The 13,368-nt window shown below is 41.2% G+C and overlaps 1 protein-coding gene across 3 annotated transcripts in view; it reads left to right on the forward strand.

The window, feature by feature from the left end:
* The window catches only part of FAM76A (family with sequence similarity 76 member A), a 32,849-nt gene extending 23,160 nt beyond the window's left edge, over positions 1–9,689 (forward strand). For all 3 annotated transcript variants that reach the window (XM_053575812.1, XM_053575814.1, XM_053575813.1), the window contains 3 exons: positions 2,209–2,344; positions 6,372–6,473; positions 7,428–9,689. In XM_053575812.1, the coding sequence (XP_053431787.1) occupies positions 2,209–2,344; positions 6,372–6,473; positions 7,428–7,514 (325 nt within the window). In that variant the 3' untranslated portion in view covers positions 7,515–9,689. The remainder of the gene's footprint in view (positions 1–2,208; positions 2,345–6,371; positions 6,474–7,427) is intronic.
* The last annotated feature ends 3,679 nt before the right edge of the window (positions 9,690–13,368 follow it).

Raw genomic sequence — 13,368 nt, forward strand, 5'->3', positions numbered from 1 at the left:
AAATAGTTGGGCAAAAAGAAATGACTGGGTGTTGTGGCAGGAGCCTGTAGTCTCAGCTACTTGGGAGGCTGAAGCAAGAGATTCGTTTGAGCTCAAGAGTTTGAGGTTGCTGTGATCTGTGATGCCACGGCGCTCTACCAAGGACGACATAGACTCTGTCTCAAAAAAAAAAAAAAAGAAACTGATAAAAGAACATAATTAGTCCACGTGGCATCTTGATATAATACAATGTTCTGGTGCTGTTGCTGAGAGGAATCTGTTGAAAACCCAAGTTGTTATGTGACTCTGGAGTTTGCCACCTCTTTGTTCCTTTCCTAACTTAATGTCACAGAATCCTTAATATGGAAATGATAGCTGGACACAGTAGCGCACTTCTTTAATCCCAGCACCTGGGGAGGCTAAGGTCAGAGAATCTCTTGAGGCCAGGAGTTTGAGACCAGCCTGGGCAACAGAGCAAGATGCCATCTCTACAAAAAATATAAAAATTTGGGCGGCGCCTGAGGCTCAGTGAGTAGGGTGCCAGCCCCATATACCAAGGGTGGAGAGTTCCAACCCGGCTCCTGCCGAACTGCAACAAAAAAATAGCCGGGCTATTGTGGCGGGTGCCTGTAGTCCCAGCTACTTGAGAAGCTGAGGCAAGAGAATCGCCTAAGCCCAAGAGCTGGAGGTTGCTGTGAGCTGTGACACTACAGCACTCTACCAAGGGTGATAAAGTGAGACTCTGTCTCTATTAAAAAAAAAAAATTGATGGGTGTGGTTGGTGTGTGCCTATAGTAGTCCCAGCTACTTGGGAGGCTGAAGTAGGAGAATCACTTAAGCCCAAGAGTTTGAGATTGCAGCGAGCTATGATGATGCCGTTGTGTTCTAGCCCAAGCAACAGAGCAAGACCTTGTCTCAAAGAAAAGGGAAGAAAAAGGACATGACAATCTGCAGGCCTCTTAATTAGGAAGGGCAGTCTGCTGGCCAGTTGTAGTGTGGGGAAGTTGGCTTCCTTCCTATTTTTTTTATTTTTTTAATTTGTTTGCTTTTTTCAGATAGTCTCAAGCTGTCACCCTGGGTAGAGTGCCATGGCGTCATAGCTCACAGCAACCTCCAACTCTTGGGCTCAAGTGATTCTCTTGCCTCAGTTTTTCTATTTTTTTTTTTTTTTTTTGTTGCAATTTGGCCGGGGCTGGGTTTGAACCCGCCACCCTCGGCATATGGGGCCGGCACCCTACTCACTGAGCCACAGGCGCCGCCCCCAGTTTTTCTATTTTTAATAGAGATGGGGATCTTACTCTTGCTCAGGCTGGTCTCAAACTCCTGAGCTCAAGCATTCCACCTGCCTCGGCCTCCTAGAGTGCTAGGATTACAGGCATGAGCCACTGCACCTGGCCAGCTTCCTTCCTATTAATTTTATCTCTGTTAATGAAGGACTGACTGCTCCTGGGTAAGAATGCATCAGCTTGGCCAGACACGGTGGCTCATGCCTACAATCCTAGTACTGTGGGAGGCTGAGGAGGGTGAATTGCTTGAATTCGCAGGTTCGAGACCAGCCTGAGCCAGAGTGAGACCTCGTCTCTAAAAATAGCTGGGTGTTGTGGCAGGCACCTGTAGTCCCAGCTATTTGGGAGGCTGAGGCAAGAGAATTCCTTGAGCCCAAGAGTTTGAGGTTGCTGTGAGCTATGATGCCACAGTACTCCACCAAGGGTGACAAAGTGAGACTGTGTCTCAAACAAACAAAAATGAATACAGCTGCTACTTGGCAGCTCTACTGTATCACAGGGGTTTGGGGCAGAAGACAAAGAGCAGAAAGACAAGCTCTATAGGGAACATTAAAGAAAAATGCATGAGCTCTCAGTTTATAATTTATCTGGAATTTAATTATCCAGTCACAAAATTCACCAGTAAATCATTGGAGATCTTTAGTGAGCCTGAAATAATATCCTTGGCTATTGGGATGTGGCATTTATTTTAGCCCTGAATATGAGAGAAGATTGTGAGGGAATATTGGCAGATTGTGGTTTTGTTTAGTAGAGTTATCTGATGACCACATTACCTGTGCAGTTCAGCAAATGCTGTCAAGGTTGGCCTGTATAGAGCAAAGTGCTTAATGCTGGGAATTCAAATAGTTGCTTCTGCTCACAGTCAAGTGGCCTAGGGTGCATCAGGTAAAGTTTATCCATCCAAGTTATGATTTCCTTCCCCACTTTGCATTTTTTTATTTAGCTTTTCCCCAGACCTGGCTCTGGACTCACCAGGTACTGACCACTTTGTCATCATTGCCCAACTGAAGGAAGAAGTGGCAACCCTGAAGAAGATGTTGCATCAAAAGGATCAAATGATTTTAGAGAAAGAGAAAAAGGTAAGGTTTTAGATAGATCTTTGAAGGTATGATAGGTTGATGCCTATCATACCAAAATGTTGGAGGGGTTAAATATGTGTGATGAGACATTATGTTAACTCCATTTAACTGATACTTGTTAATCAGTTGGATTATCGACATCCACATTGATGGATACTTGTTTACCATCGACACTTTGAAAGATCGCCTAGCAAGGCTGGGATATTCTGGAGAAAGGCTAGCTGTCTGCCAAGACGCCTCCTGGGCTGGCATTACTTTGGTCAGTCTACTCCAGTCAAGTGGATTCAGAAAGCTGATTTTTCTCAGCACTTAAAGGGAGCTTTTACTTCTCAGAGAGGACATTTGTTAACCAAGCTTACAGAGATGATGTATAAAACCACAGTGTCCACATCTTAATTGATAGTGGGCATGTAATAGCATACTGTTCTTAGCATGAGCTATCTTGGGAGGTTGTAATCAGAAGGTGCTGAATGAGCATAGTTAGGCCAAGAGGAGGTAGTTATGTAATTGGAATGTTTAATGACTCAGACTAAAAGAACTTGATGTCTCCATCTCTACCATGGGGATGACCGTGTCTGTGGGACAGTAATGCTCAAAGTATATGGGCCAGATCTCCCTCCTCCTTACACAGCATTCAGGTAGGCCCTTTTCCATGACTCTTATTTCACTGTGTTTCCATTGCTGATAACTCTCTTACTAAGTGACCCATTTTTTTTTTTTTTTGAGATATTGTCTCACTATGTCACCCTCAGTAGAGTGCTGTGGCATCACAGCTCACAGCAACCTCAAACTCTTGGGCTTAAGCGATTCTCTTGCCTCAGACTCCCAAGTAGTTGGGACTACAGGCACCTGCCACAACACCTGGATGTTTTTTTGTTGCAGTTGTCATTGTTGTTTAGCTGGCCTGGGCTGGGTTTGAACCTGCCTGCCTTGGTGTATGTGGCCGGTGCCCTAACCACTGAGCCATGGGTGCCGAGCCGTGACCCATTCTTCAAACACTAATATCTTAATATCTTCAGTGTTAATACTCTGTCTTCATATAGAATATTTTTGATCATAATATTTCTAATATCTTAATATCCACAGAATAAAACCATCTTCCCTCTTTTTTTAAATACAGGATCTTAATATTTTATTTTTATTTTTTGAGACAGAGTCTCACTTTGTCATCCTTGGTAGAGTGCTGTAGCATCATAGCTCACAGTAACCTCAAACTCTTGAGCTCAAGCAATTCTCTTGCCTCATTCTCCCAAGTAGCTGGGATTCCAGGTACCTGGCTATTTTTAGAGATGGGGTCTCTTTCTTGCTCAGGCTGCTCTCAAACCTGTGAGCTCAGGGCAGTCCGCCCACCTCGGCCTCCCAGAGTGCTAGGATTACAGGCATGAGCCACCTCGCCCAGCCACCATCCTCCCTAAGTTTTTTTTTTTTTTTTTGAGACAGAGTCTCAACTTTGTCACTCTGCATAGAGTGCTGTGGCATCATAGCTCACAGCAAGCCTCAAAACTCTTGGGCTCAGCAGATTCTCTTGCCTCAGCCTCACAAGTTGCTGGGACTACAGGCGCCTGCCACCATACACTACTATTTTTAGAGATGATGTCTCGCTCTGGCTCGGGCCGGTCTCGAACTCCTGTGCTCAGGCAATCCACCCACCTCAGCCTTCCAGAGTGGTAGGATTAAAAGTGTGAGCCACCGCGCTCAGCCATCCTCCTACTTTAAAAGGAACTTTTCACATCCTTGTTCTGACTCATGTCCATTATTTATCTTATTTTTAGATTCGAGATAATATCTCATTTTTTAATATAATTATAAAAATAGCTAACTTATACTGGGTGCTTAATTTGTGCCTGGCTCTATTCTGAGTGCTTTAAATGTATTAACTAATCTATTGTTATAATAAGCCTTTGAGGTAGGACTTATTATCATAATAATTTCATAGATGAAGAATGCCTCCAGTATTTTTCCTCTTAGAGTTCCACTTCTCTCCTCTACCTCTTTTCCCCCCTAAGACTGTCCCCTTGTGCCAAGTTCAGAATGCCATGATTCATTCTGAATGGGCAGCTAAGACATTTATAATGTTAAATCTTTTACATGTTTTCTTTCTTCTAATTTCTGCCTCCTTTTCCAAAGGTGGAAGCAGAGAGGTTTATTTAACCATTTCACTCTATTTAACCAGAGAGGTTAAATAATGTGTCCAAATCACATAGTTGGTAAATGGCAGAACAAGAGAATGAACCCTTGTCTTTCTGATTCTACTGTTCTTTCTACTATGTTAATACTTTTTCCTACTAGTAAGATGGAGATATATGGGAATAGACCTATATTCTTTCCTGTTTACTACATTACTCTCAGATGAAAGTGGACCCAAGTGTATTCTCTTCAAGGTCTAGATCAGATAGCACACAAAAGAATTTATTGTAAAATGAGACAAAATGAATACTTATTTCTACTGCTTTGCAGAGTTGGATTTTTAAAGGAGCAGAAACAAATAGATTGTTTCCTGTAGCTTTCAGGATCAAGGTCACACTCCTTGGGTTGGAATAAGGCTCTTGGACATCGTGCCTACCTACTCTAGCCTAATCTTCTGCACTCTCCAGGCTCATTGACCATTCAGATAATCCCTTGGTTATCTCTCACTTCTTTGCCTGTGCCCATACTATTCCCTTTGCTTGGATGCTCTTCTGCTTACCTTATGTGCCTGTTGCTACACACATCACCTTTCTTTTCTTTTTTTTTTCTGAGGCAGAGTCTCAGTCATCCTCAGTAGAGTGCCGTGGCATCACAGCAACCTCAAAGTCTTGGGCTTAGGCGATTCTCTTGCCTTAGCCTCCCAAGTAGCTGGGACTACAAGTGCCCACCACAATGCCCGGCTATTTTTTTGTTGCAGTTGTCGTTGTTTAGCCAGCCCTGGGTGGGGTTTGAACCTGCCAAGCCCCGGTGTATGTGGCTGGCACCCTAACCACTGAGCACCCACACCAAGCCCACGCATCACCTTGGATTCCTGTTCCCTGTTTTCTTTGTATAGCATACTCAAGAGAAGGCAGACCTAGGATTTGAAATCTAGTTCTGAGGCTGGGCATCGTGGCTCATTTCTGTAATCCTAGCACTCTGGGAGACTTGAGTTGACTGGATTTTGTGAGCTTAGGCATTCAGGATCAGCCTAAGCAAGAGTGAGACCCAGTCTCTATTAAAAATAGAAAACCTAGCTGGGCATTGTGGTGGGCACCTGTAGTCCCAGCTACTTGGGAGGCTGAGGCAAGAGGATCACTTGAGCCCAAGAGTTTGAGGTTGCTATTAGCTATGATGATGCCCTGGCACTCCACCCTGGGGCAGCAGAGTAAAACTCTATCTTCATTTTAAAAAAAAAAAGGAAAAGAAATCTAGCTTGTCACTTGCTAATGTAATGTATGATCTTGTCTGTATTACTTAACCCTTTCTAAACCTCAGTTTTCCCATTTATAAAATGGGACTGCTACCCTCACTGGGTTATCAGAAAGATTGAAAGAAATAATTTAATTGAATGGTATTTCTGGAACATGGTAAAAGACCAATAATTGGTGGAAGCTATTATTTGAGGCTTCTCTCAAACCTTCAGTCATTTTGCATCATTATTTTATTTGGAGGTGAGTGTGTGAAGGGTGGTTGGCATATATTAAACATGCAAAATATTAAAAACTTGCCAATAGTTAAGTATCAGAATGTTAATTCTGCTGGGCACAGTGCTACACAGTTATAATAAGGTGGAAGGTCTGAAGCAGGAGGATCCTTTGAACCCAGGAATTCGAGACCAGCCAGGGCAACACAGTGAGACACCATCTTAAAAAAAAATAACAGTTTAGGATTTTTGTATAGTTTTTAGGACAGCTTTCAGCAAAAATAGGATGTGGAACTCCCTGGCTTTGATTTAGGTATGGATTTGCAGGAAGGCCCTGGATTTCATTAATTTGGGGAACCATTTAGCTCTCTGATAGCAAAATATTTTTTATTGCACAGAAATTTTTTCTGGTCACTCTGCCTTTTCCCCCTTCAGATTACAGAGTTAAAGGCTGATTTTCAGTACCAGGAATCTCAGATGAGAGCCAAAATGAACCAGATGGAGAAAACCCACAAAGAAGTCACAGAACAATTGCAGGTGACTCTGCTTATGTCTAGTATATGTAGCTGATTGTATTTTTATTTATTTTATTATTATTATTTTTTTAGAGACAGAGTCTCACTTTGTTGCCCTCTGTAGAGTGCTGTGGCGTCACAGCTCACAGCAACCTCCAACTCTTGGGCTTAGGCAATTCTCTTGCCTCAGCCTCCTGAGTAGCTGGGACTACAGGCGCCCACCACAATGCCCGGCCATTTTTTTGTTGCAGTTTGGCCTGGCCCGGGTTTGAACCTGCCACCCTCGGTATATGGGGCCAGCGCCCTACTCACTGAGCCACAGGTGCCGCCCAGCTCATTGTATTTTAAGTAACCATTTCTTAGATTTCTTTTTTCTTAAATCACATTAATCTTCCTTTTTTTTGTATAATTCTTTTTTTTATTTTTATTTATTTATTTTTTTTTTCTTTTCTTTTTTTTTTTTTTATTGTTGGGGATTCATTGAGGGTACAACAAGCCAGGTTACACTGATTGCAATTGTTAGGTAAAGTCCCTCTTGCAGTCATGTCTTCACATTAATCTTTCTTTTAGATATTTTATATTGTTTTACTCTTGGATATGTTCTGATCTTCTCTCCTGAAAAACAGTAGAATTAATGTGTTTTTTGGTTTTGAATAAACCAGATATGATTCCAGATGTCTGACTTATAAATTCTCTCTATCCAGCTCATTAAGGCACTCTGTGGTTTGTTTGTATTGTATAAAGCATCCTTTTGTAATAGTGGTCCCAAGAGATTGAGGTATACTGATTAACTTCTAACAAATACATTTTTTTCTTGAACCAAGTGTCAAGCCCTAGAGGTTTCTGTTGTTTTCTACTTCTAGAGTTGTTAATCTTTTTCTGACTCTACATTGTCTGCCTTAGCTTATGCACTTACTTTGCATAAAAAACCATATCCTATCCCATTTAAAACATCCTTCTTGCACTGATTTTTTAGGCCAAAAACCGAGAGCTCCTGAAGCAGGCAGCTGCTTTGTCCAAGAGCAAGAAGTCTGAGAAGTCAGGAGCTATCACCTCTCCGTGACAGACCCTGAGGAGGCTCCCTAGCAACAGCATATGGAGTTGTTCTGGGTTGGGGTTGGCGACATGGCTGTTCTCTGGGAAGTGCAAGCTTTCTTAAGAAATAATCTATTTTATTTCAGTTATCTTTCTTTGTGCAATTGCAGTGGACTGGATGGAAACACCTGGTTTGTGCTGTGTTATGACTGCATGCTTGAGTGTTTCGGGTTTCAAGCTCTCTTTCACTTCTAGGACCTCTTCTCTCACTCACGCTTTCTCTATTTTGGTACTACTCTTTCTTTCTTTTTTTTTTTTTTTTTTTTTGTGGTGGTCACTGCTCAGTGTAATGTGCAGAATGATTTTATTTTTTTTTTTACTCCATCATTGCATCCTGCCATACCCATGAGCAAATTGTTTGGCATTACTTATATATCACTGCCACCTTCTGAACTTTGAAAACTGCCACCTTAAACTTGGTACAATGGAAGAGGCTTTCTCTCTCCAATAAACCTTTTGCTTCAGGGTATCCTCTTGGGTTTTTTTCCAGATACATTATGTATGAACTTTGTACTATGTATAGTCAGAGTTTTATTTATTTTTTAAAAAAAGAAACTTTTTCTTGATAAAGGAATAATGGTAGCCTAGCTAGTCCTTCTTGTAAAAGTAATGCCTCTTCAAAAAAAAAGTCCTATTCTCTAGCTTTTAGTAAAAGAATCAGATCTTTTCTTTCTTGTTACCTTGGAGTCTTAAAAACTGATTGCTAAGGTGAAACAATTCAATGCATAAGTATGGAGTTAAGTGCCTTTTGGAGGATTTCTCGGAAGAACATTTAAGGAGATACTTAAGGGAGGTAGCAAAGATTTGAACAGTCTGTCTTTTTAAGTAAGGGCAGAAAGAAAGGTTGTCCAGGTTGTACTGGACACTTACCCCCCCCGCCCCCCACGCATTTCCTGATTGTTTTATGTGATCGATTTTAAATTCTCACACTGCCACTTCTTTTTTAAAAAATATCATTTATTTGCTTATATCAGTTGTCATACTGGGCTACCATCAGAGAACTTTTTTTTATGTGAGCAGATTAAAAAATGGGACAATATTTGAACTGTAGAGCATTTCTGGTGTCAGCACATACTGCTCAAGTAAGGACTGAGTACAGTTAGGAGAAGTGATAGCACTGTACCTTCTCCCCACTCCTTCTCACCCACCCCAGCCTTTACACTGTCTGGGTTTGAATGAAGAGGTGGAAACAGGTACTTCCTAGAAGTCCGTGGCCTCAGCTGGAGTTATGTGTGCTCTGTCTTTCCGTCTAGGCACATGGATGTACTTTTCCAGCATGGGCTAGATTTGCATTTCTACCCATACTCGCAGGTCCTCGGGTATTTGTGAAAGGAGGTAGGGATGTGTGGTGTATTCCGTGAAACAGCAAAACTCACTACCCCGGAATCATTAATGCAGGGGATAGTAGAGTTAGAAAAATCATGAGGGCAGATGACATTTGTACCTCAGTATACCAAAATTATAGCAGTAAATTTAACTTGATACGCATCCTCTAGAAGCAACTCTCTATAGTTCGTGGTAGCATTCTCATAAACGGAGCCATGCACATAATTGGACAGAGATGTGGAAATGAGCAGCTTCCTTCTGATAAGAGATACAATGGACCACGTTGCTTATATTTCACCCTAGTAGGGGATGTAATTGTCCCTTCTAAGCAAGGGAAATGGCTGTGCTAAATAGTTTTATAACTTTTTGAATGAGAAACTTTTAAGTAAAGATAAACTGTCAGATAATATTTTTCAGATGCATTTGCATTGACTGGGGAAGAGACTGTGAAAAATGATAGTCTTTTTTTTTTTAATTTTAAAGACTGAAATTCTGTTACATGAAGTATGACAATACAAAAACACATTTAGTTTTATACTAAATCTTTTTTTAAGGTCTTGGCATTTAATACAAAGCAAATCCACACATTTTCTAACTTTCCATAAGTTCCAAAAAGGGAAGGAAGAAACCTCAGTCTTGAAATTTTGATTTTTAAAAATCATGACACTGTTTTACCATGAAATTGAGTAGCTAATTTTTGGTAACACCTTTTGTTTCTTTGTATGTTTGTAATAATGGACATTTTAAAACACAGGAATGTTTTAGTTTGTACAGACTTTGACAAATGTGTGTTAATAAAAATTCATATTGACTCAAGTATAACTGTTAGGCTATGTTTTTATTTATTTCTTGCTGATTCACCAATAGACATATCCCACTATCCCATTCAGTCTAGAAAACTTTTTGTCTTGTATGTAGACTTAAAAAATTAAAAGCCTAACTGTGCTAATTAGGAGTTCAGGGTAAGCTCATTCTCTTTCTCTCTTAAAAGTGAGACAGTATTGTGCTATGAAGTCAGACTGCATGGATTTGAATCCTGTCTCTACTTCACCCCAGGGTTGCTGTGAGGATTAAATGATACATGCAGACATCTTTAAAACAGTGTTGGGCACATGGTATGCCCTCCCTTTTGTGAGCTATCAACATTTTCTTTGTCCTCAGAGGAAGACAATAGAGGGACAAATTAGAATGACCACGTATGTTCATTTGTTTTTTTCCTTCCAAAGTACTTTATCCCAAGATCAGTTATAGGTCATCAGGGCATTGATGCAACCCACAACTTTTATAACCTCTTTTTCAACTCTGTATTACCCACTTGACCTCATGCATGCCATCTGACTGCACTGATTTCAAGAGTGCCTTTTTTTTTTTTTTTTTTTTTTTTAATTTTTAGGAGTAGGGTCTCACTATGTTGATGTTGCTCAGGCTGATACCAAACTCTTGGCCTCAAGTGATCCTCCTGTCTTGTCCCTTCAGGGTGCTGGATTGCAGGAGTGAGCTGTTATGCCTGGCACAGTTTTCAGTTATTATGAACAAAGCTGCCTTAAACATTTGATAGGCACATATTTTCATTCCTCTTGGGTAAATATCTAGAACTGGGCTTGCTGGATTGGTGGGTTATATGGTAAGTTTGTAACTGTAAAAGTCTGTGGAACTGTTTTCCAAACTGACTACTGTTTTGCATTCCCACCAGCAATGTGCCATGTGTGCTTGTATTAATACAGTCTGATTTGCAACTTAAGGGAATTTCTTCATTCACCACTTCGTACCATTCCCTAGGAAGCTCACATACTGATGATAATGGTATTTTATTTTGTAAAAATGAAATTTATTTCCTGAAGTATAAACATATGGACAGAAGAGGGCACATCACAAGTGTGTTACTTGATGAAGCTTACAACGTAAACACATCTCTGTAACTATCACCCAGATCAAGAAATGCACTCCTGGCGGCACCTATAGCTCAGTGGGTAGGGTGCAGGTCACCTACACCCAGGCTGGTGGGTTCAAACTTGGCCCGGGCCAGCTAAAACAATAACAACAACAACAAAAAATAGCCGAGTTTTGGCTTGGCCCCTGTGGCTCAAGCGGCTAAGGCGCCAGCCACATACATCTGAGCTGGCGGGTTCAAATCCAGTCCAGGCCGCCAAACAGCAATGACGGCTGCAACCAAAAAATAGCCAGGCGTTGTGGTGGGCGCCTGTAGTCCCAACTACTTGGGAGGCAGAGGCAGGAGAATGGCTTGAGCCAGGAGATGGAGGTTGCTGTGAGCTGTGATGCTATAGCACTCTACCCAAGGCGACAGCTTGAAGCTCTGTCTCAAAAAAAAAAAAAATACCCGGGTTTTGTGACGGGCGCCTGTAGTCCCAGCTACTTGGGAGGCTGAGGCAAGAGAATCGTTTAAGCCCAGGAGTTGGAGGTTGCTGTGAGCTGTAACGCCATGGCACTCTACTGAGGGTGACATAGTGAGACTCTTGTCTCAAAAAAAAAAAGGCAATCCTAGCAGCTCCCTTCATGTATCCATTTCCTCTTGCCCTTCTTCCTCAAAACTACATACTATTCTGACTTTTAATAACATGATTAATTTTTTCAGCTGCTAACTTAATAAAAATGGAATGATGCAGATTGTACTCATTTTGTGTCTGGCTTCTTTACACGTTATGTTTGGAAGAGGGTCACCCATGTTCACACAGCTGTAGGCTACAATTTATTCATATGTTCTCTAATACCATAGTTTATTCATCCTACTGTTGATAGACACTCTGGTTGTTTTCAGTGAAACTAGTCAAAGTAAAAGCTGCTATGGGCTTCTTCCTAACAGCCTCAAACTGGAAACAAAACATCCATCAGTAAGAGACCAGATAATTAAATTTTAAGTATATTCATATAAGGAAATACTGTGCAGCAATAAAAAAGACCAAAGTACTGATACATACAACATCTTCGATAAGTCTCAAAAACATGATGTTGATAGAAACAAGCCAAACACTAAAGAATACTTAGAGTACTAGCACTCTGGGAGGCCGAGGTGGGTGGATTGCCTGAGCCAGAGCAGGCCCCGGCTCTAAAAATAGCTGGGCATTGTGGTGGGCACCTGTAGTCCCAGCTACTTGGGAGGCTGAGGCAAGAGAATGGATTGAGCTCAAGAGTGTGAGGTTGCTGTGAGTTGTGATGCCGAGGCACTTTTTAGAGGGCAACAAAGTGATACTCTTTCCAAAAAAAAAAAAAATACGTAGAGTACATATCATAGGTAAGCAAATCGCTTGAGCCAAGTTTTTGAGGTTGCTGTGAGCTATAGGTATTGTACAAGCATAGGTAAAACCTAGTTGTGAAAATCAAAAGTGATTTTTGTTAATGAAAGAAATTGTAAAGGAGCATAAGTGGCTGATATGGTGGTTCATGTCTGTAATTCCAGCACTTTTGGAAGGCTGAGGCTGAGGCAGGAGGATCACTTAAGTCTAGGAGTTTGAGACCAGGCAGCCTGGGTTAGATGGGGTGACCCAGTCTCTACAAAAAACAAATAAGCTGAGTGTGATGATGTGTGCCTGTATGCCCAGCTACTCAGGAGGCTGAGGTGGGAGGATTGCTTGAGTCTGGGAGTTTGAGGTTGCAAGGAGCTGTGATCATACCACTGCACTCCAGTCTGGGTAAGAGAGTGAGACCCTGTCTCTAAAAAAAAAAAAAAAAGCAAAAGAAGCATATGTCAAGGAAATTTGGGGGGGTTACAAAACATTCTATATCTTGGATTAGGTCTGGTGCAGTGGCTCACCTAATTCTAGCACTTGGGAGGCCAAGGCAGGTGGATTTTCTGAGCTCACAGATTTGAGACCAGCCTGAGCAAAAGCGAGATCTTGTCTCTAAAAATAGCTGGGTGTGTGGCAGTTAATTGGGAGGCTGAAGCAAGAAAATCACTTAAGCCCAAGTGTTTGAGGTTGCTGTGAGCTATGACATCTTGGCACTCTACTGAGGGCAACAAAGTGAGACTCTTATTTAAAAAAAAAAAAATCTTGGATTGGGTCGTATGCAAACGTCAAAATTCAGTGAACTGAACACTTAATATCTGTGCATTCTATTGTATATCAGCTATAACTAATTCAATAAAAATTAGGTACAGAAAAATAACTGCTTGGTCCTAAAAGTGTTGCTATGAACTATATGTGGGTTTTGGAACATGCATGTATGCATAGCTCTTGGGTGTATAGTTAGGAGTAGAATTACTGGGTCATAAGGTATGAATGAAGTCTAGCCTTTCCATGTAATAGCTGTATGGCATCTGGTAAGTACCCAGAATGTCTAGAGTTTCCTTATTTGTACCAGGAAGCTAATCTCACTGTGATGGGTACAAACCCATGAAGATGATTTTTGTTAATTAACAAAACATAGTGCTGAGAAACCTGTTCTCTAAAGCCACAGATTATCAGAAAATTGAATTAAGAATGGAACATATCACTCTTACTTAGAGGATCTTAATTACTTTGACAGGACCAGCCCCAATT

This window comes from Nycticebus coucang, chromosome 22, assembly GCF_027406575.1.
Source record: "Nycticebus coucang isolate mNycCou1 chromosome 22, mNycCou1.pri, whole genome shotgun sequence".
In the NCBI taxonomy this organism is placed as follows: Eukaryota; Metazoa; Chordata; class Mammalia; order Primates; family Lorisidae; genus Nycticebus; species Nycticebus coucang.